General features: G+C 42.8%; 1 protein-coding gene and 1 pseudogene across 2 annotated transcripts in view; both read right to left on the bottom strand.

Moving 5' to 3' along the window:
- Nucleotides 1-3,644: 3,644 nt before the first annotated feature.
- SEMA6A (semaphorin 6A) overlaps nt 3,645-24,547 on the bottom strand; it is a 147,484-nt gene continuing 126,581 nt past the window's right edge. For both annotated transcript variants that reach the window (XM_004376970.2, XM_004376971.2), the window contains one exon: nt 3,645-7,871. In XM_004376970.2, coding sequence (XP_004377027.1) covers nt 6,673-7,871 — 1,199 coding nt within the window. In that variant the 3' untranslated portion in view covers nt 3,645-6,672. The remainder of the gene's footprint in view (nt 7,872-24,547) is intronic.
- LOC111820705 (uncharacterized) lies at nt 4,483-5,249 on the bottom strand (annotated as a pseudogene).

Here is a 24,547-nt window from a genome sequence, read left to right as displayed (position 1 = left end):
CCTAATTTTCCCCTTCATTAGCTTCTCTTTATTTGGACCATTATTGCAGGCTGTTAGCAGGACCAATGGCTTGCTCTGGGGATGATGCTAATGATTCTCAAGGGATCTGAGGGAGATTAGGAAAGATAAGAAATTCACTGGCCGCCTCAGCCAGGGTCAACAGGGCTGTGAGGGGACCTGTGTCCAGACTCCTTGGCAAAGGTCTTGGTTCCTGTTTCTGAGACTGCGGTTTATGACAGTTCATTTTGGGACCGTCCATTTTGAGACCAGAAAGTGCTGAGGTGGGATCCATGTTTTATTAGAAAAAGAGATGAAAGGTCTCCCAAAGGGTCCACCTTCAGCAGATATGGGGTTTGACCTCTGTGATATTTTCGGTTTTAGGCACCCAGAGGAACAGGCTGCCAGGACTGCATTTGTGTGTGCACATGTGTGCATGGATGTGTTTACAGACGGGGCTGGGGAACATCCCACTACTCAGCTGCCTGTCTTGATTTGCTCAGATTTCATTTCCATTTGCTAGAGAGACATCTGCACATTTTTCTGCCCTGCCACATTTAATGCACATCAGTTCAGCCCTAACCCTCTGTTGAGGTCAACAATCCCCCACCTCCAGGCATCCCAGGAGGGTTAGAGCTAAGGATATACAATATTCTAAATGGAATATTGAAGATCCCCATCTGTCTGGCAGTCCTGATCAATGAATGTGAACCCTCCCTTCCCACTTTTGTATAAGAGGCATGCCACCAACTGGTTTTAAGACAAGCGTGAGATGTGGGTTTATAAGGGTTGCTGAGTCCAAGCACCCAGCTGTCACAGTGCTGAGCCAGGAAAAGGATTATACTCTTAATCATGTTATTTTTGTTACTAAAGCGTTCTTTTATATTCCCCTCACCCTTTCCCTCAAGAAAAATGTACTAGTGTCTGAAATTGTAGGTGCTTTTCTGACACTTTTATTTCACTTGTTCAATGGCTTTTTTTGAAAGAGCTTTTGTTCAAGCAGTAAAACCTAGGCAATGTGGATCTGGGACATCTTGCTTGGCTTCAGCCAAATTATGAGGCTGAGCAAGGAGGCCAGTTTGTGTCCACTTGACATAGCACTTTAGGAAAGCAGGCAGGTCCAAGACTTCAGATCTGGCCAGCCCGTAGTGTTTCTTTTCAGTGAAACACTTAGCCTGTTGGATGTATTGGGACAGCTACTCCTTAGGGCCAAAAGTTTAAAAACACTCTGGAGAAATCTCCGGCCCTGTAACAACCAACCAAACACACTAACCAAAACTCTGGGTTGCCTGAGGGACTTCTCACATCTACATCCCTGGAGCCCCAGCTAAAATACAGGCGGCACCTGTTCATCCACTGTCACCTCTTCACCAGACCAGCAAAGCTGACTACGGCAAAAATGACCACTGCCAAGTATCAGATTGCTCTGCAGGGATTGTCTCCTTCAAGCCAGTGTGATCCCAGCTCCTGCTTCACCGTCCTGCCTTGGCTCAGATGAAGGAGTTTGGGATGTCCAGCTGGGGCAGGGCGAGGTGGTGTATGAGGGCTTCCTAGGAGAAAGGATGACTAAGGGAGAGGGAGAGGCTGTGTGGAGGTGGTGTCAAGTCTTTCTAGCTAGGATTGTTCTAATGATCTGAGTGAACGGGGGTAGAGACATTGAATTTGTCTTTGGAAGAGTGGCTTGACTGCCAGCTTTGGGATCATGGGTAAATCTCTTCACCTCAGTGGACCTCAGTTTCCTTCACTTAGTGTCAGACTAGCTGTTGCCTATTACCTCAGTTCTACGATAAGACACTTGGGTATAACTGGGTAGGGCAGACCTGTCAGTCACATAAGGAGAAGGAAGCTCTTTTGTCTGGCAAGAGAGGGGACAATCACAGAGATGATTCATTTGTTTCCTAAAGAATCTGAAACCGGAGGTGGGGTTTTCACTTGTGTCGCATCTACTAACTTGAGTGCTGTTATGGATTGAATTGTAAAATATGCATTATAAATCCTAACCCCTGTACCCATGGTTAAAATCTCATTTTGGAATGGGTTTTCTGTTACGTTAGTGAGGCGGTATTAGTGTAGGGTGTATCTTATGTCAATCTCTTTTGAGATATAAAAGAGCAGAGCAAGCAAGGAAGCAAGCAGAGATGGGGGAAGACGGTTGCCATGCTACATGAAGACTGTCAAGGACCTGAAGAAAACGCTGGAAAGAGACAAGGACCTTCCCCCAGAGCTGACAGACAGAGCGTTCCTCTAGAGCCGATGCCCTGAATTCAGACTCAGCCTCCTAAACTGTGAGAAAATGAATTTCTGTTGGATAGTCACTCACTTGTGGCATTTCTGATATAGCAGCACTAGATAAGGAAGTCGCCATTGGACATATTGCTCTGCCTGCCCAAAGCCTCTCTGTGGACCAGTCCATTTTCCAAACTACTGCTAGGTAGCTTCTTAAAGCACAAACACATGTGTTTATTTGCTGTTTCATACACTCCAAAAGCATTCTGCTGCCCTTCAGCACCTAAAATCTGAGTACATGGCAACCAGGCCCTTCCTTGTCTGGCCCCACCCTCTTTCCCAGCCTCGCTCCTCCATAAACCCTGCTCAAGGCCAGCTAAACTTTTTATGTTTCACAAACACAGCACACTTGCACCTTTGCACAAGTTATCCCCTCTACCTGGGCTAGTTGTCCGGAGAATTCCTGCTCATTCTGTAAGAACCAGGTGAAATGTAACCTCCTGCCACAGATGTCTGCCATCCCTGCCTGTGGTATTAATGGGGAAATGTCAATTTCCCTTTGTAAATGAGGAGGCAGAAACTACACCCTATTCAGCTTTGTGTCTAACAGTGCCTCACACTATGGGTGGAATTCAAGAAACGCAATTAGACATGACTTATCAAATGGCTACTGGACTTGGCTGAGACTACTACAGGTGTGAACCGAGACCTCAACCCACAGCTTTCCTACACTCAAACTGACCTGAAACATTTAAAAAAATTGTTTCAGAAGGTCAAAAGTAAAACTACTATAGCTGAGGACTATTAAATAACTGTTTTAAAAATATCCCCAAGAGGAAAGCCTGATCTAGGCATTTCATATTGCTATTCTGCAAAATAAAAATCAAGTGCTGCATCCCAATATACCTCCAACTGTGTCTTCTGGGTTATCAGAGATAAACGCTAACAAGGAGTAAAATCCAGCACCCTCCATCTTATTAATATGTAAAAAGGCTGAAGTCACATCTGTGCTGAGATCTATTTTTAGTGGACCCTACATACTAAAATCCTAGCCTTGATCTCTTAAACTATCAAGCCTACCATAAATGTTTGATGATGAACAAGCCCATAAAAAGAAAATGCATAAAATGAATACATGGAGTCAGTGCGTGCTCTGCCTTTTAATTACCGGTGGCTTTTGCTAAAGTCCTGCTCCAGGCTGGGTGTAGGCAAAGAAAACACATCAATAATTTGGTGTGGGAGGGGGGTGTACTGCAAACAAATGCATCTAACTGCATGGTTATTTATGCTCTGAAAACCAGACAGAAATGGAAGAAGAGTAGAATCATACAAAAAAAAAAAAAAAAAAAGGGAGGGGGAGGGGAAAGAGTTAAAAAGGGAAAAAGTAAGACATTAAATAAAAGCATTCAGGACACAAAAGATAATGTAGAACAGTCTGGTTTTATTACTTTCAAGTAATAAAAGAGCCTTGTCCTTGCTTTTTTTCCCTTTTTTTCTTTTCTTTTTCTCTTTTTTTATAACATACATTAAGTCATGAATCAGATGTTAGGGGATGTGGAGATGAAGAGAAATTGGTGACATCACAATATTTTTACAAGTTTACAACAAATATAAATCTGAGTTGGGTGTGTCTACCAGTGGCTAGCAGGGGTGGAAAGCAAAGGCACACTCAGGTTTATGGACCCTCCCCCCCACACAAAGTGGGGAAAAAAAGGAAAGGGGGAAAATACTTAAATGCTGAAGACCTGCTCAATGCGTATGGGCATTTTAGGGTTAACATTGTGACGTGATGGGTTGTGGGATGCAGGAATGTGGAAGGTCAGTTTTGACACAGATTGACTTAACACCGCTGAGGCAGTGATGCCCACATACACCGGGATGAGCTCATGGCTCTGTCAGCGGGTGGACACTGCACCCTCAATACTCTCGGGAGTCAAGCATGGGGAGAAGGTAGCAGGGCGATGTGTGTGTATATATATATATATATCCATAACCTTCCTAACGTTTGCATTTCTAGAGAAAATTCAAGGGAAAAAACAAGATCTGTTTCTAGAAAAGACTTCATGGTTTCATGGTATAGAAGTCATAGGATGTGACCATTGAGTCTACTAAAAAAACCAAACCAAAGCAAAACAAAAACAAAACAATAACAACAACAACAAAACTCTACCCTGAACAACAGCAAAGAGCAGTGCCTCACCCTCACTCCACACTCAGGCGACCACCATTTTCTCACTAGCCAACCCTGAATTGTCTTTGTCAGTCTTTTTTTTGCAATTTTTTTTTTTTAATTAAGGAAAAACTAAACCCAGAAGATCAAATTGTAAATAAGTGACAGAGACCACCAAATAAACTGTTTAGCTGTTTAACAAAACAATAACAACCAACAGCAATGCTCAAGTTTTACAGTATGACAATTCTTTTGTTCATCATGAAAGTCCCTTCTTGTGTGTCTGAGCAAATGAAAACCAAGGGGAGAAAAACACACATCCTCGCCCCCTACAAACAACAACAAAGGGATAAATTTTTAAAAAAATTAAAAATCTTTTGCCCTAGTCAACGTTTTGCAGCATTGATTGTGGTTGGCCTCGTACTTAGAGTTACTCATCACAGCAGGGACCAGCCTGCCTGCATTGACTTCCATGTCATTTCTTTGTGTGCACTGCACATGTGTGCTGAGCACATGGCTTGGAGACCCCTCCCAGGTGCCTATCTGATGCACACGGGGTGTTCTCCAGCAAGTGGACACTACAGAAATGAAGAATGAAAGGGACACTAGTCCCTTTCCTGCTGGCTACGGAGGATATCACCCTATTGAAATGATCTGAGAATAAAAGGGACACAGGGAGCTGTGGAGGAAGAAAGGGATTTGCCACCCACAACCTGGAGTCCATGCTCGGCAGCAGCTTGGCCAAAGCGTGGTTCAAGTTGGCACAACTAGAAGGAAGGGTGAATTGGAGGGCGTGGTGTCCCCAGCTTTCCTGGGTGATGGGATTGTAACGATCACCACTGCATTCTTCTTCCATCTGCTGGACTCCAATCTCCCAGAGGGCTGGAGTGGAGGCGGAGGGAGGAAGCGTTAAATAAATATCTGCATTTATTTCAAAAGGGGGAAAAAGTTTATCATAGCGACAGTTTACAAGTGTACACAACTCAGGGTGTAAGGCACAAATTTACATGTGGAAAACAGGCTATTCACAGATGTAACCCCACAAAAAAGCCGTGTGATCAAACCATTAGTTTATGCAAGGTAGCAGCCAGCATATTAATTAGTTCACACCATTTGTGGATTTTGTCTGCTGTCTCACATGCAAGGTGAAATGAGATGGCGAATCACAAGCTGGTGCCAGATAGTAGTAACCACTGACAAAGCTACGTTGTCAGCAATGGGACACAGAGGATGTCCAAAAGTTTCTCTCCTGGTTGCTTTAGAAGTTAGGATCTGGAAGGACTTTTAAACTAATTAATTTTTTGCATGTTATTAGGCCAGAGACCTGACCAGCAAATTAACTGATAGATTTGAATAAATATCCCCGTCTTAACTCTTTCCTTTAGCTAGAGATCAGACAGCCCAAACACAAAGCTCAGAATTCCAGCTCCAACTTATTTACTCAGTGAATTTATTGTAAAAATAAAGAAACTTAATTATTCCAGTTAATGGATTTCACGTTAAATAGTTTAACTTCCAATGGGCTTTCTGAAGAGCTGTTCATAGGATGGTATGCGGAAGAGTCCTTTCCTTAAGGAAAAAAGGGTGAACAATAAATAAAGAGTTACTTGCGTTAACGGTCACGTTATTCATTAAAAAAGAGGAGGAGCAGAAATCTATGACATAGTCGCCCAACATGGCATTAATCTGCTATAACAGAAAGCTGTAACACTGGTGGGCATTTCACAGTATCTGCGCATAGTAAACTTCTGCCATTGTTAAAGTCTGAGTTAGAATTATCAATGATTTCTTTATTGTTTTGTCTTTTTAATTTTCATATGTATTTTTTAAACGTATCTGTGTTTTGCAGGTCGGAACACTAGCCCAGTTTGGCAACACCCCATGCAGTCATGGACAAAATGTTGTAGTTGCTGTTCACCTCTGCGTGTGTGTGTTTTGTGTATAAGTGTGGTGTGTGTGTGTGCATGGGTGGGTATGTGCTTTTGGCTCATGTTTGTGATGATAATTTAAGTCTTTTGCGAGTCCAACCTGTTGCAGGGTGTGAGGGAGAGTGAAGGAAGAGAATGGAGGTGAGTCCCGCAGTTGCAAACCTTCACCAAGCCACATGGCCCATTTTTCGAGAGTATCCCTGTGTCCCAGAGAGGAGGACCCAGTGTCCTCAGCTCTGCCGTGAGCCATCTTGGTCTGGTGGGTACTCTGAGGCAGTTGAGAACCTTGCGGAGCTGAGCGGGCGCCTCGCCTTTCCTGCTGGTTCGACACCTGACCCCCTCCCCCTGGGATTATGTACACGCATCATTGGGCTTCATGGATGTGGAAAGGGGAGCAAAGGAAGGTTTGGGAGGTACGTCCGGCTTTAGCGAGGGAGTACGCTTCAGCCCCGACCGCGTCAGTGAGTTGTAGGCATTGAGGCTGGGCTGCCTCGAAACAGTCACGGCCTGGCCCGATGGCTGGGAGCTGTGCACCTGGATAGAGTCCACCCTCTGTGGGGCGGGCGGTGGGTTGTCTCCCCTGCCAAAGCTCTGGTTTCTGGAGAGGTGGGAGGAATTGGAGGAGTTAGTATTGTTTCTTTTGAGAGTGGTGGTCTGGTGGCTTCTCGTGAGCGAGTTCGTGGGGTAGCTCCTCTTATAGTCAACCCCGTAGGAGGAGGAGTGGTGCATTTCCAGCCGCTTGCTCAGGCCATTCTGAGACAGGGAGGCTCCTGGAGGGCCCAGGGAGGCTTCCCGCTGTGGAACTTTGGGGGGCATACTGTCCAGGTTCTCCACGAGGTTCACCCCATGGTTGGGACTCTTGCTGCTGAGATGCTCCTTGATGGTCTTATACTCCAGGGTGGCAGCCTGGTCCTCTAGCGCCATCTGAGCCACCTCACTCATTTTGGGCTGGTCCACGTACTCATGCTGGTAGCCCTGCTGCGTGATGGGGAGGACCACTACACTGGGGATGTGACTGGGGGAAGCCCGGAGGGGCAGGTCTGTGGGAATCACAGGGGAGGCCATGGGGGGCATGTCCTTTGTGCAGGCATTGATGAGGTTCTGGTTCCTTTCCCACTCGCGGCTACCACGGCTGGGCTTCCGCTTCTGCTGCAGTGTTGGGGTGGACTCTGGGGTGGGCAAGGCTGCCAGGTCCAAGTGGTGCTGGTCAGCCTTGATGAGCATCTTGGCCGTGTTGCTGGGAGTAGCGAGCTTACCGTTGTGCATGAGTGGTGTGAGGATGGCCTCTGGCTTTGGGTCTTTGGACTGAGTGTCCCCAAAGAGGCCGCTGAGCTTGGTCACACTGCTCATGGAGCCCCGGCGAGAGTGGGTGAGCTCCTTCTCCTTACGCTGCACCACTGTCACGTCTTTGCGCCGGTGATCACAGATGCAATAGACGATGATGCCTGAGAAGACAGCCCCCATGACAAAAGCCAGAATGACTGCAATGGCCAAGAGGGTGACAGGAACCAGCTGGTCATGGCCTTTGAGGTAACTTTCTCGAATCACTCCTGCAATAGACATCACATATGGTGTTAAGAAATGAAGCACACCACCCCACTTATTTTTGTTTGGCATTCACCCTGTTAATTAATAACTGTAATAAGTGACAATAGCACCTCTACGTAACTTGTCTACAAGGCACAGCCTGCCAAACATTAACTAATTAATCCTCCTGAAGGCCTCTCTGTGAAGTATGTAAATAGACTTTGTTTTTTGTGTTTTGAAAAAGTGCTTTTCACTCTCTCGAGTACATGCTCTTTCTACTGTGCTTCACTCCTTGAAATACAGCAATTACGAATTTTCAAAATTCATTTATCCCTCCTTTCCTTTTCATCTCTTTTTAAATCTTCCCCTCACAGAATTGGGATAACCCAGATACTTTGAGTCTGGAGGAAGAGGCAACACTTTTATGCACATTTTTGTTGTTGTTGTTAGTTGCCAACTCGTGGTCACCCCGTGTGTGACAGAGTAGAACAGCTCCAAAGGGTTTTCAAGGAAAACCTTTTGGAAGTAGATCGCCAGGCCTTACTTCTGAGGTGCCTCTGGGTGGATTCTAACCACCAACCTTTCAGTTAGCAGTCCAGTGTTTAACCATTTGTGCCACCCAGGGACTCCTTTTACGCATGTTAAGTGAAGAAACTGCCCAACTCTTCAAGGCTTCCAGCAGGGCCCTCTTCTGAGGACCTCCTTGTGGGCACTGTGGACACTGTCTGAAGACAAGCTATGTTTGCATTTCAAGCAACGAGAGGAAAGAGAGCGTGTGTCATTCACAGTGAAAGAAAATAGCTAAAGTTCACAGATTACAAATGCTTATGCTGATTTTGCATCACCCCTCCAAAAATACCCCCCACACACTCAATTTCAGGTAAATATACTGAATATCTGAAAGAAGCTCCCTCCTTACTGGAACTGAAAAAATATTTAGGAAAAAAAAAGACCATCTGGGGCCCTGGAGTGGGTTTGAGAAGTGTCAGGTCCCATTATTACGGCTAGAGTTTGCTGTCATGGTGAACTAATCTCGTCAATTTAATAAAATTATGTGACTACATCCGTCAATAATCTTACACTACATTAACCAAGATGCTGCATTTCTGAAGAAAGTTACTTTCCCTGTTCCTGCTTAATCAGTCACCAAGCTGAGAGACTCTAATCAAATGCAAACACTGAAGCTTTTATTTTTTAATACCAAGTGAGAATACACATCACAATTGTCAGATCTTAAGTGCTTGACGTGGCAGCTAAAAAAAAAAAAAATCTCAAATACCACACAATTCCTGCCTCTGGAGAGTGGAAGAACACGAATACATTAGAGGCACTGCATGGGCTGAGGAAATGTAAACATTGTTCCTATTATGGAAATGACAGAAAGACAGAAAATGTACCTTCTTGGGTCTCAGGAGACATATTTTTCATCTTACTAAATCAACTCTTTCTGGAACATGTTTAATGTATTTTACTGGCAGATATCAGTGGCACAGAATTAGAATGACATGAAATAAAAATCTCTACCCCTTCCCAAACCCGCAACATGCAACCCTTAAACTTCTGCCAAAATGCTTTTATATATCACAGCCAAGACTTGAAGAAATGCAGCTTTGCCGGGAGGGTTCTTCTGCTAAAATATTTTGATTACTGAAGAGATGGTTTTAAAACCCAGAAACCTTAGCCTGAAGATTACGTTCTCTTTCTCTTCCTTTCTCCTTTCTAAACTGTCCTCCTCCCCTCTGTTGTGACATCACGGTTGCTGTGGAATGACTGTTCTGTGACAAAGGGTTGTGACTTCAGGTAGGGAATTAATAGAAGCAGGTATCTCTCAAGAAACAAAGATTCTCTGATTAAACAGATGCCCTTGGGAATGAAGGGCAGTCCAAGCAATTTGCCCTGCAGGAAGAGCGTGAAAGATGGTAAGACATGGAATAATTTCCAAATGTGTCACATTTCAAATATTTCCAGATTCATCTCTGTGAACTTTTTAAGGGGTAGAAACTAAGAAGCAAAAAAATAGCAGGGAAATTCAGCTATAACTCACACCTTTTGTGTGGTGGAGCTCCCCAAACTGTGGGGTGTCTTGCATTCAAATGTTTTTATACCTTGTCACCAAGGAGCTGTGCTAATGAAAAATCCTTCCTTAAATTTGCATTTCCTTGTTGTCATGCTAAAATGGCAACTGATTTTCTTTCAATTTTAATTGTGTATGGGGTTCTGTCGAACATCATTTTTAACCACCTACACATAATTGCACACAACTGTACACCTGTGAATAAAATGGGTTTAATTTCCCTTGTTGACTTGATGAATTCAGTGAAGTCTAAGGTAGGTTAGACCCTGCCCATTGTGGGTACTCGGTACATTTTTTTTCGGGGCAATGGAACTCTTCCAGGCATCTATATACAGGGGGGCTGTGTGTCTTCTCAATAAATTATGTATTTATATTATAGGTAACTATCTACAATTAAGGAGCCCTGGTGGCACAGAGGTTAAGAGCTATAGCTGCTAACCAAAAGATCAGCAGTTTGAATCCATGAGCTGCTCCTTGGAAACCTATGGGGCAGTTCTACTCTGTCCTGTAGGGTTCAGAGAGTCGCAGCCAACTCGACGGCACCTAAGAACAACAACACCTACAATTAGTAGAAAGATGTGGCAGTCTGCTTCTGTGAAGACTCACAGCCTTGGAAACCCTATGGGGCAGTTCTGCTCTGTCCTATGACAGAGTACTACTACACAGTCACTATGAGTCACTACTGACTTGACCGAAGTGGGTTTGTTTTCTTGGTTTTGAGTGGTGTAAAGGTTAACAGGCAATGCTGCTAATGGAAAGGTTGGAGGTTTGAGTCCACCCAGAGGCACCTTGAAAGAAAAGCCTGGTGATCTACTTCTGAGAGAACAGCCACTGAAAATCCTATGGAGCACAGTTCTACTCTGACCCAAATGGGGTCGCCATGAGTTAGAATTGACCAACGGCAACTGTTTGTTTTATCTTTCTTAAATTCGCAATTAATGCTGGCATTCTACAATTGAAATTGACCTCTCAGCTTAAGAAAGGATAAGACTGTAGCAATCATTTGTTTCATTCATTGTTTAATCGGAAAAGCTGCAAAATCTTCAAATCTTCACAGCTTCTTAAACCCTACTTTAAGTTGCAAATTTCATTCTCGCATGTCTGAGGGTTCCGGGTTACAAGGTCTTTGGCTACCTTAGACTCATGGAAATCAACTGCTCTTTCACTGGGAAATACTCTCTTTTTTTAGTGGGTGGCATTTGAGTTCAGGTTTTGGCTGTTAACATGTCAAGCAAGATATGACCTTTGAGGAAAATGGTGTCTCAGGCAGGTTTTTTTCCCAGTCACATTTTGTTACGTAAATAGTGCCCTTAAAATCCCTCCTCCTTCTCTTCAGCTTTTAGATACCCAGGGAGGCAGGTGGCTCCGCTCATCTGCTTGTGCAAATTCAGAAATCCCATGTCCAAAGTTAGAAACAGATCAGACACTAAATTGAAAGCACAGTTCAAGATGATAAGAATAGTTATTTTTGTAAAACACCTTCCAAATTTAAAGCTTTCTGCTTATATCACAAAAGAAGACAAACTAGCATTCATAAAAACGATCAAGTCAACCTTGTGACATTGGTCACTGGGAAGGAATGAAAACATCAGACTTGTCCGAGAGACCCTAGGAGGTGGTACAAGCAACACTGAAGAATATCTAAAAAGGCTTGGTTGAAGTCTTACACTCCCACCTACTGCCTGGGTGATCTTTTGGCAAGTGATTTAACATCTCCGGGCCTCAGCTTTTTCACCTGTAAAACCCCCAAAACCCATTGCCGTCTAGTTGATTCCAACTCAGAGCGACCCCTATAGGACAGAGTAGAACTGCCCCATAGGGTTTCCAAGGAGCAGCTCGTGGATTCAAACTGTCAACCTTTTGGTTAGCAGCGAAATGCTTAACCACTGCACCAACAAGGCTCCTTCACCTGTAAAGTGGCATTAAAATACTTAATCTTATTACTGCCTTGGGAATAGGTTATGACAAGAATCAAATGAAATAATGAATAGGAAAGAGCTTTAAATGCTTCAGTTTGCTGGGCAAATCTAAAGGTCAAAAGAAGCCACAAAGTAGAAGTGGTGCTTTAGTGGCTCACAGAAGGCTTAAGAGTGACAGTCACAGCTGTGCCATTTGATTCTATTTGCTATTAGTCTCCTAGGGGAGAGAGAGAGAGAACTTTCCTTCCCAGCTCCAAATCTTTCGTTGTCCATGTGGCCAAAGAGATGATATGTTGAGGCAATGTAAGGGGAATGTGCCCTGTGACACTACAGCTGGTTTAGAGAAGTTTTCAGGGCTGCCTATAGGTCCTGAATTTTGAAATGAGCAAATCAACAAAAAAGGGAAATGTTGAGCAAAACACTGATTATAGCTAGACTCCCAACGGAGCAATAATCCTAGAATCAGCTCCTTGAGGGCAAGGACCATATTTTATTTGCATTTATAACCCTAGCCATCCCCAGGGGCCTTAGTCAGGCACTCAGTAAATGACTGCTGAATAAATGGGTTTGCAATACACTATACAGAACTTTTTAAGTGGGCTTTTAAACTTGGTGGGTCATCTTTGGAGTGATTATCATCTTGCTTTTGAAGTCATAGAAATGAAGTATTTTTCCAATTGTGTAGCAGAATTTTAATACTAGCATCTATCAGGCAAATCAAAAGAAATCTATAAAGGTGCTTGGAATTTGTTCAAAGCAATAATAAAAGAAACTATTTTAAAAATGAAAAGAAATTGGTTCTTGCATAATTCCAAAAGAGATGATGAGGGTAAAATGGGTTATTTGCAACAAATGACTGCTCAGGTGGAGTTTATAGTTGGAAACAAACATATCTCCGCAAAGGGCACAGGCTGGAGCTGGGACAAGCATCCACTGCTTCAGACGCCCCATGGAAACCCTGGGGAGGTGGAAGGGCTTTGTGGGGTGGAATGGCTCCCTGCCTGCACTGCAAGGGGAAAATGAGAGTTAGCTTCTCCACACTGGGGTGCTGAAATGCCTTCCGTTACCAACCCCAAGGCCCCCTGCTCTCACCAATTGAAAATGGGTCATTAGTAATGAAAACAGTACCTGAAAATCCTTTGCATTGATTCATTAACCACCAGCTATTTCTCACCAGTCATGAGGTGCTAAATGGTTATTCTTTCCACCTTCCTATAGCAGGAAGCAAGGCCCACAATGGCTTTGAGATTTCTCTGAAATCCTGCCTTAAATTGGCAGAAGTGAGAAAGAATAGACTCTCCACTCTTTTTCTGAGGTGAGAGAGTTTTAAGACCCTGGAGGGACGTCTCTGTGGGACGTCTGAAGTTCCTTAGAGGGCAATACAAATGACCCCACCCCTCCAGGCCCTGCAATATGTAATTCAAAATTAGAACAATTCTAAACTGCAAAATAAGAGGAAGTCCAACACAGTTTTGACTTCTCCTATGATGACCATGTCAATGAATTGTGAAATATCAAATAACAAATTCTTTATTAAAAAAGTGGTTTCTGGTAGTCCTGCTTGCAGGCTCTCTATGATTGCCTACTCTGGGCATGGGAAGCCTAGCACCAGGCTCCGGGATAACGTGCTTCAGAAATGAGGCCTCTCCTAACTCAGGGCTGGACTGTGATTCTCTTGGTGTATTTACTGTCTTTCTCCTGGTTTAACAAGATCTGGTCCAGCCATCCTTGTGGCTGCCTTCAGCCAACGTTGACTGAGTACAGGATATCTAAAGCACCATGTGAGGTGCTGGGGGTGAAGGAGGCACAAACCCTGCGGTCCCTTGGGGAGAAGGTAGGCTGACACTCAAGCATATCCGAAGTGTGGAAGTGCCAGGAAATGCCTTGCTTCTGCTGCAATAGTGGGCAAAAGCTTTAGCAATGGTATTTGAGCTAAGCCTTAGGATACATGGGATTTCTTTCAGCTGGAGATCAAAGACAGGTATGGAGAGAGGAACGTGCAGTCTGCATTCAGTAATGGCTACCGGTCTAACTCATTTCTAGACTCATTACACTCTACTCCATAGACACCTTGCTGTGCTCTCACTTGCTTGCAGTTTTACACACAGGTTCCCTCTGCCTGAAATACACCTGCCCCACGTTTCCATTTGTCTGACCACATCCTCTAGGTCTCAGCTTAAAGAAGGAGGTCTTCTCACTTCCTCAGACAAGGTTAGCATTTCATTTTACAAGTGTCCACAGAGCTCAGAACGTCCTCTATCCGAAAACATCACTTTTACGACATTTGCTTTATGCTTGTCTTTCTACCTACACTGCTCTAGGAGGACGGGAAGGACCATGAATCCCCAGGCATAGTAAGCGCTCAGTAAATACATGTTAAATAGTAAGTGAACGAATGAATACATACTTGTACAGGAAAAATGAGAGCTAGAGCTGGAAACGCTGTTTGGAAGTAGGCCATGAAAAGCCTTGAAGGACTAAAAGAGAAGTTTAGAAGGCTCGTCAGTTTTGGATGGCAAGTTCTTAATTAGTTTACCTGAAATTTCAAGGGTCTCCTCTGCCTGAGAAAGCTGACTTTCAGCTTGCTCTGCTCCATGTGGAAGCCATTACTGAAACACTGCTGGTTTCAAAGGTTCAAGATATTTGCATAAAAAGCACAGCTAGTCTACCTGAGGAGTCCCTAGGTGGTGCAGTTAACATGCTCAGCTGCTAACCAAAAGGGTGGAGGTTCAAGTCCACCCAGAGGCACATTGTAAGAAAGGTCTGGTGATCTACTTCTGAAAAAAATTAGCATTGAAAATCCTATGGAGCAGTTCTACTCTGACATACACAGGGTTGCCATGAGTCGGAATCGATTTGGCGGCAACTGGTTTTGGAGTCTACCTGAATCTATTATTACTGTTTTTAAAATTAAAACTCTCTTCAACTACACATATTCTTTCTAGCTTACAGAGCTAGCTGGGAGATGTTACCTGTTATCTGTCACATCAAAAAATAAAGCAAAACAAACAAAAACATAAAAATAAATTGCACCTATTAAGGTAAATACCAAGGAACCCTGGTGGTGCAATGCTTAAGTCCTCAGCTGCTAACCTAAAGGCTGGCAGTTTGAACTCACCAGCAGCTCCACGGGAGAAAAGACCTGGCGATCTGCTCCCACAAATATTACCAAAAAAAACCCAAACCTGTTACTGTCGAGTCGATTCTGACTCAATGCAATGGCCTAGGAAACCCTATAGGACGGTTCTGCTCTGTCCTATGGGGTTGCTATGAGTTGGAATCGACTCAATGGCCCACAACAATAACAACAACAAGGTAAATACCAATTATTACCCCAGGCAGCCGATACCTCCAAATAGTTAAATGTGCACTTTCCCCCTCGGCACTGTTCACTGGACTGCCTGTGTCGGAGCTGCTGTGATATGATGGATGTGTCTGTCTCCAAAGCGAAGTGATTAATAGGCATCTGTGCAAAGCGGACCCAGTGACCACAAAGACAACAAAGCCGCTCTGTGTCCTTTAGAGAAGTATGCAAAGGCAAAAAGGAGGATGGACATTTCCTCCATCGCTGAGCCAGGGCGGGTTTGTGTTGGGTCTGAGAGCAAAGAAAGATGGCGCAACACCAAGAAAAGCCCCAGAGTCAGATCCCCTAAAAATAGACTTTGATTCTGCTCTAGAGTAAGATAAGGCTGCAATTTCCTTGAAATCCTCATAATACCTTGGGTGAATGGAAGCTAACAACCCAATTTTTCATGTTTGAAAATCATATTGCTCGTGTTGCAACAAACTTCCAGACATAGGATCATGAGCTGAGCATCCCACCTCTAACCACGCAGGGCCTGCTGTGATCCTTCATCAGAGGGGGGAGAAAACACATTGGGGGTGGGGAAGCCCTAATTGGAGACAATTTATCCTCAAAGCCACACCCCAGCCGATCGAGATGACCACACTGAAAGTGAAATGAGAGCTTTCTGTGGTTATCTGGGCAGGAAGCAGACTTCTTCTTGTCTTACAGCCTAATGGGAGCCAGATGGTTTAGGAATAAACTGAAACCCCAGCAGCCATGGAAATGGGCTTAGAGTTTATAACTCAAACTTTCCTTTTATTTTATTTTATTTTTTTTTCCTGGCAGGCTGAAGATTAAGTAGTGGGAAGGGCCATGGTCTTCAAGACATATAAAGCTAATGGCCGAACATGCCAAAGTATAAGCAGCTTCCCGGCTCTTGAATATTCTCAGATGAGAAACTATTTCAAAACTGCCATATTGAAACAGTGCTTACTGTGGTTGACTGTGGACGAACCCACCTTTGAGACTGATCCATTTTTTTTTTTTGTTGGTGGTGGGATACCATCAGAGGAGGAAGAGAAGAAGGGAGAAGACGTGTGAAACTAATTTGATTTCATATTTGTTAGAGAGGGGACACAGCTTCATTTTCACCCGTGCCAATGTGAGTGGTCGGTTCACAGATCACATTCCTTGTCTGCTTCACTGTTTTAAACCTGGCACTGCCAAGCAGAGTACAACAACCTGACCATGGGCTGATGTCTACAGTGAGAGTCGTGATAAGATATTTTTTAAAAGCCATTCCCTGGATTGTTGGTCTGTGGTTGCATGTGTTAGAACTGTCACTGTCCTTGTAAAGGTAATGATAATTTCAGACTGGCAAAGTTTTAGCAGAATTTGTATGGTTTATTTTCCTTCCTTTCAAGATTTTCTTTCTAAATAAGACTGGAAACCCAGCATCTAAGTGATTTCTGAAACCAGACAAAGCATTTCTATTTCTGAACTTCCTGGTCCCCTCTTTGTCCTTTGCTCTCTCACGAGGCATCAAAGCTACAAACAGGGAAGTAGATCTCTTATAAAATTGTGAAATTCAGGTGATTTTTTGTTTGGATTATTTGCAGTGCTTTGATTTTTCTCTACAAAAGCAAAGATAAAACAAACAGGAGGAAACAGGTCTGTTTGAATACCCTTAAAACCACCAACTTAAACTTGCTAGAGATTTAGTCCTTGGGATCTGGGTTATAGATGAGGCTGGAGTTATTGGTACATAAACTTTGAGGTCATAAGGACCTGGGCTTGAGTCATGGCTCTGCAACTAACTAGCTGTATGACCTTGGACAAGTGCCTCAATCTCTGTAAGCCCAGTAATGTCAGCTGTAAGATAAGTGCTATTGGAAGGATTAAACAAACTAATACATGTAATGCATCTGGCATTGTGCAGGAAGCATATTTAATGCTGAATTAATAGTGTAAGGTGAGTGTTCAACATAGACTATTTTACAGTGTTCAACATAGACTATTTTAATGCAGGGTTCCATTGTGTTAGCCAAGAGCGGAAAAATAAGGATTTAAAAATACAAGAAAATCTTAATGAGTGATCTTAAATAAGATCAGTATCAGCATCACCTGGAACTTGTTAGATATACAAATTCTAAAGTCCTACCCAGACCTTCTGAATCAGAATCTCTGGGGGATGATTCTTATGTTCACTAGCGCTTGAGAAGCACTATTCTTAATGACATGAATAATGTTCAAGAAACCACATCTAGGTGTTTAGCTTTAAAGTACAACCTCAGACATCACTGAAGCAGTATATAACCAGACGTAAGAAATGATTTGTAAAATTAATAATAAATAAATGTGGCCTTCCTTGTTCAAAAAAATGAGTCTTTCGTGGGTCTCATTTATGACATAATTTCTTCACTGCATTCATCCATGCTCTAACAAAGTACACAAAGTTGATATGTTACCTTATTGAAAACTCAAATAAAGAAACAAATTCCTAGCACCTCCCTTTGGTACCTGACAAAAGTGTGACATACGGCCTATAATATTGTGTCACTACTCCTGTAACTCCTCTTTAATGTTCTAAAAATCAAAGATGCCACTTTGATGACTAAGGTGCGACAGACCATAGTCTGTTCAGTTGCCTCATATGCATATGAAGGCTAGACGATGAAAAAGACAGAAGAATTGATGCATTTAAATTGTGGTGTTGGTAAAGAATATTGAATATATATCATGGACTGCCAGAAGAACAAACAAATCCATCTTAGAAGAAATAAAACCAGAATGCTTCTTAGAAGCAAGGAAGATGAGACTTCGTCTTGCTTATTTTGGACACATCATCAGGAAAAGCCAATCATTAGAAGAGGACATCGTGTTTAGCAGAGGTCAGCAAAAATGAAGGAAACCCTCAATGAGATGGATTGACCCAGTAGTCACCAAGAATGGGCTCAAACGTATCAAAGAACATGGAGATGGTACAGGATCGGGCAAGGTTTTGTTCTGTTATACACACGGTCGCTGTGAGGTGGAGCCAACTCAATGGCAACTAACAGCAACAACTCCTGTAACAGAATCAATGTGATCTGCTAGAGCCCAGAGCTGCTGGAAAAATACTTTCGGTTTCCATTTGCACTGGCACAAAGACGTGGAGGGGGAAATTCTGCTGCTCCCCATGGCTCTCCATTTCTGTTATATTGGCAATCAGTTAGTGTTGGGCACACTACAGTGCCAGAGTTGCCCTAGAATAGGTCAGCCCAGTTAGGACTAGGTTCCAAGGACAGAAAGAAGCGGCATGCTTGGGTGTCCTGCCATTGAACATAGTGGCCTCCTTCAAGGGCTTGCATCTGATGTCCCCTCAAAATGAACTCCTCTCCACTTAAACTCAATGCACAGCCATCAGGCAACATCCGAGAATGGTTCATGGGTTGCCTAAATCTTTTTCTGCTACCTCTGCATGACCAGACAAGAGGATAAGAAACCCAGGGAAATTTTTTTCCCCTTTTTATTCCTGGTTTGGCAGGACCGGAGCTCATGTTTCATTCCCCAAATTAAGGTCCCGCTTTGTAATAATAAAAATGCTTAGCACAACAGTGCCTGGCACTCACAGATCTGCTGAGTTGAACTGAATCTGCAAATCTATAGAACTGCATGAGACATTTTAAGTTACATTAAATTTTTGCTGTGTGCTTTTAAATCAAGGAGTGCAAGACCCATCAGCACTTGGGGTGTATTTATTACCTTAACAAATGTCAGATGATTGTGTCCAGTGTTATCTATTATTTATGAATAACGAGAGGCTGTAGGACTGGAAATGACATGCTTTAATATGTCCAAAAGGTTAGGCATAATGCAGCTTGCTGCCCTATAAATTTCTTGACACCATTTTCCCTCCTAATAAAGCATTGTCAGTGGTTGACTATTCTGAACTTCCATTATTTCTCTGCAGTTCATAAGGAATGCTTCTGACTTCAGTGAAGAAATGTAATTTCAGATACATGTTTGAAAAGGAATGCATCGTTTCAAAAAATAGGAAATTTAAAAATAATTGGAGTGGGAAAAAGTCCTATTACCCCATTAAAAATGAATCTCTTTACATGCATAGTTCCCAGGCTGGGGATGTACAAGAGCTTAAGAAATATTAATTAAGGATGACAAACCTTCACATTGCCTGCAATTGGCTTTCTGACACCGATTAAGATCCCGTCTATTGTGCACCAATTGTATTTGAATATATGCAATGACATTTCACTAGTTTACTTCAGGGCCTTACTACAATTTAAGGTGCTGTATGATGAGGCTCATGTGGATCTTTTCAGGCATTCAGAGCAGCGAAGACACTTTGCAGGAGTTTACTGATTACTCACACGGCCTGTATCTCCCTGGGCCCAGCGAGCAGATGTAGCTTTTTTGTTCCCTTTCTCTGTATGGCGATGGCATGCATTATGTATTCTGGGAAACTCCTGCAGCTACTGAGGCCATTCCCCATGTATAATATCAAAAAAAAAAAGAGAGAAGAAGCTATCCTCAGGAAATTCCCTGGTTTCCACAATTTTCCCTTTATTGACTATGTTGTCTGTGAGTGAGGTTTGCAAAGTAAAATTGATATAACAAGCATATATATTTTTAAAACTCCATGAAGCTAGAGAATCAGAAAGTTTTGAGATAAAGCTAATATTCTTCCCCATTATTACATATGATCCAAAATACAAATGAACGCTTCACAATTTTATTGTTTGGATAAAACAAATTTAGATGAACACAGTGCAGTTGAACCAATTAAAGAGTACATTTTTAACTACTCCAGATGTTCAGTTAATAAGATCGTGCCTGACATAGTCCCTGTAGTCCTTGAAAGTTCCATTAAGCTGTCAGAAAACTTTGTCACTGTGTGTGTTTTTGTACAGAAGATGAGAGAAAATGAAAAAAAGAGAGATTCTGAGGGAAAAGGGTAGGGGGGGAGGTAAAATGAATTCATGTCAAGGATGATGTGGCTTGAAAAAGTGGCTACAGACTAAACTTAAGTACTTCCAGAAGGTGAATTGATTTTTTTTTTTTTTTGGATACCTTAAGGCTTAACTTGCTGATTTTTAAAAAAAAAAATTTCAAGTTTCCTTACTAGTCATAATTTAATGCCTTTATTTTTTGAGAAGATGGATGACATTAGGTGGAAAAAAGGTTTAGCTGGTGTCTCTAGTAAAAAAAATAATTCAAATATTGGTGTGCAGATTCAGGCAGGCAGAAAGATGAAATAGCTTTCTACATTTAACTTTTTTTTTCTTCTACCCCTGCCACAATAATCTCATCAAGACCTTAGATAAATTCAGCAAGCTGTCAAGAGGATACAAAATTAATTAGATCAAATCTACATCTATGCCTGCACCGTGAAACAACAATTACAACCCTCCAATGGGCTTCTCGAGCCTTGCTCCCCCATCCCAACACACATCCACACATGCAAACTTCCACATCATCTATTTAGGAGCCGTAGGACCTGACCTGCTTACACTATCATTTTCCTCCATTCGTCAAAGAAAAGCCAGAATCTACAGATTCCTTTCCTGGTATGTGACAAAGAAATATTAATATAGTAAGAATAAATGGCAGCACCCTGGATTGTATTATCACTTTCTCTCCCAGACTTCCTTGATTTCAAAATCCGTTCTGGATGAAAAACCTGGCATATGCCATGCAACCCGGTGGTTTAACTAAAGTGACAGAGAAGCTCAAGTTTAGAGTTTAGCCTGCCTGGGTTTTTACCTAGGATACAGCTCTTGGCTTGGCAATGAGCATCTACTAGGAAAATGGCCGTGATGTGTAGTAACAGACAATTTACATCCACAATTGACGCAAAATTTCATTCTCCAAATTTATCCAGTACAGTCATGCATCACTTAAAGTTCACAATACGTTCTGTGAAACAAGACGTTATGTGATTTGGGTGTTGTGCTAACACCCTATTATACACCGGCAGTACCCAGTCCTGCCTGCTGTTCCGCCCCCCTGAGGAGCAAGAGCAGCCCCGCCCAAGCAGGCCAGACAAAACCAGCTGTATCCACTGGATACAGGAGGATGGCCTTGCCCGGTATGGGGCTCCAGGCGCAGCGGGGCTGTGCCAGCAGCCAGATAATGACTTTGGGCAGGTTCCGGCGCAGGGCAGGAGACATGGAGGGGTGGGGAGCAGAGAGGCGGCCACTGGACCGGAGGGGAACGGGTGCCTGCAGCGCGGCTGGCAATGGTAGCCCTTGCTACCGTGGCCCTGTTGGTGCGGCCGCTTCCTGATCATGTGCTGCCGCCAGTAGCGGGGAACACGGCAGCGCCCCAGCCCACCAGCGGCTGCGTGGCTGCTGGGCAGGTGAATGAAGCCAGGAGGAGGGGAAGAGGAGGAGGCGCTGCGCAGACTGGGATGTGCGCTTGGAGCCCGGGATGTGCGCTTGGAGCCCCACTGCTCGTTCACTCTGAGGTTGGGGTTTTTTAAAACATTAGGGGAAATATACAAAAAGAGAGCTGCTTTCCCTTAAAAAAAACTTTGTGGGACCACAGATGTATATGCTGTCAGACGTTGCCTGAATGGACGTTATGCGGGGCATGACTGTATATATAATTAATAACATAATCTGATTGAACCATCATTATCTGCCATCTATCTATAAGAGAGTAGTGGTGGTTCAGTGGTAAAATTCTCCATATCCACGGGGAAAATCCAGGCATCTCAAGCACAGCCACTACCCTTCTGTCAGTCGAGGCTTGTGTGCTGCTGTGTTGCTGAACAGGTTTCAGCAAAGCTTCTAGACTAAGACTAGGCAGAAATGCCTGGAGATCTACCTCAGAAAAAACAGCCAATGAAGAAACGCTTTGGATCACAACCGTCTCATCCTGTTATGCATGGGGTTGCCATAAGTCAGGGGCCAACTCGATGGCAGCTAACATCCATCCATCCATCCACCCACCCACCCACCTACCTACATCTGTCTATCTCATCTTCCCTCCTTCCCACCCTCCCTTCATCCTTTTCTTCCCACCACTTCCCTCCACTACTTACAGCCTAAACTGCTTAACATGGTATTTAAAGCTCCAGACAACCCTTCCAATCTCAGTTCCCATTCCAGCCTTCCATATACTTTATCACTTTAGTCACAACACACTACTTGCGTCTTTATCGTTACACTCTACTTTTATAGCTTTGTGTCTTGGTCATGCTATTCATTCAGCTTGGAATGTCCTTCTTTCTCCTGCTCCTGAAATACAACTTTTCCTTCAAGACTCCACGAGGTCTCTCTCTAGATCCCATTTGGAATTGTGTCCAGCTTTATACTCCCTCAATGCTCTGCCCACACCTCTTTACTTTGCTCACTCCCAGACTTTACCCTGACCCACTGGCTTCTAGGAGGTTATCTGTGTTTATTTCCACTAATCTGTAAGCTCCCTGAGTCAGTATCTACTCTAACATTCAGTGAAAGGATCATGTATAGCGGATGTTTGCTGAATGTCTGTTGAATGAACGAAGAAAGAAATTAAGGAAGGTTTTGCCTTTCTTTGAAACCAGGATTAGTGTCACCATTATTAAATTACTACAGTAAAACCTGCAAAAGCTGGAACTTGTTTAAGGCACAAACCCGTAATAGAAGGAAAACTAAAATATTTTCCACTAATAGTTATATAAAAGTGGTAAGACTGCAATCTGTCAAAGGCAGGAAACTTGCGAGACCCAGAAACAAGGCAGTCCCATCGAGTTGCGGCTTTTACAGGTTTCACTGTATTTTCTAGTGCTTTCTGGGTTCCAGTTCTCCTCCAAAGCCAATGGAAATGAGAAATGAAAATAAACAGAAAAGGCAACCATATCATTTAAGAAGGAAAAAAAAAATATGGTTAACATACCGAAAACCAAACCAAACTCATTGCCGTTGAGTTGATTCTGACTCATAGTGACCCTACAGGACACAGTAGAACTGCTCCATACAGTTTCTAAGTAGTGGCTGGTGGATCTAAACTGCCAACCTTTTGGTTGGCAGCCGAACCCTTAACCACCGCGTCACCAGGGCTCCATAGAAGTTGATAAAAACTTGAAGTTAAACAATATTAAAAAAAGAATCAATAGTAGTGACCATGACTGTTTTGAAACAGTTTGATTTCTGAGCCTTCCTCACCTAAAAGTGGCATTTTAAATCCTGATATCAACGATAAGCTTTTAAATTATTCTGTCACATTTCAAACACATACAACTTCTGGTGCTCCTTCACTGAAATTATTATGATGACAAAAATATTTTAACAGAATGCAATTTTTACTTAAACTCTTCTTATATGGGTTATTATAGATTTTCCAAGAATTAAAGTACCAATGTAAACTAGAGACTAGATCCTCTTACATGTTCACTGAGTAAGTTCTCAGCAACCTCCTCAACAGGGTGGCCAGATTCAGCAAATAAAAATCTAAGATGCCCAGTTACACTGGGATTTCAGATCAACCAGGAATAATTTTTTAGTGTTTAACTATGTCCCATGCAATATTTGGGACAGAGTTACACTAAAATATTCATGGTTTATCTGAAATTCAAATTAACTGGGAGTCCTGTATTTTATACGTCAACTGTACTCACCGACCACCCCCAAACAATGTGCTTCTAGTTATTCCCATAAATATTCTTAAGACTCACTCTCAACTTTTGGAGATTAAAATAGTTTAAAAGAGAGTAATAAAAATGATATCAAATCTTTATGTGGCAGGCATAGGACAATTTACAAACAAACAAACAAAAAACAAAAGTATAAACTAAATTTAAGGAATTGTATTTTAATTATCAGCAACGACAGCAGCTTATATATCAAATTTTTAATGAATTTTGAAGGATACCTTTCCTCTAGAGCTCAAAAACAAAAATAAATTAACTCTAGCTCAGAAAAGTTCTTGGAACAACAACAGGAACACAGCATAGTGTTCCTTGGAGTCCCTGGGTAGTGTAAACAGTTAACAAGTTAGTTAACTGAAAGGTTGGTGGTTTGAGTCCACCCAGAGGCACCTCAGAAGAAAGGCTTGGTGATCTACTTCTGAAAAGTCAGCCACTGAAGACTCTATGGAGCACAGTTCTACTCTGACACACATGGGGTCGCCATGAGAGAGTCAACTCGACAGCAACTAGTTTTAGTGTTCCTTGCCTTTGACCATGCATGTTTCTACCTGGTTCAGTTATTTTTCTATTGTGAAGTGGATATTAGCAACCCCTTCCCTTCCACTAGTAGTAGACCCCATAGGACAGAACCCCTTTCTCTGAATTCTCCTTTGGAGACTGCATGGCTCTACCAGCACATTTAAAAATGGCTGTGATACTACTGGTTTTACATGCGGATTTGTTTAAAAAAAAAAAAAAAAAACTCAGGCTGTTGAGAAAAGGCTTGAGTTTGCCAGCATTTCCACAGA

The sequence above is a fragment of the Trichechus manatus genome, unplaced genomic scaffold (genome assembly GCF_000243295.1).
Source record: "Trichechus manatus latirostris isolate Lorelei unplaced genomic scaffold, TriManLat1.0 scaffold00047, whole genome shotgun sequence".
Classification (NCBI taxonomy): Eukaryota; Metazoa; Chordata; class Mammalia; order Sirenia; family Trichechidae; genus Trichechus; species Trichechus manatus.
This window is presented reverse-complemented; position numbering and strand designations above follow the sequence as displayed.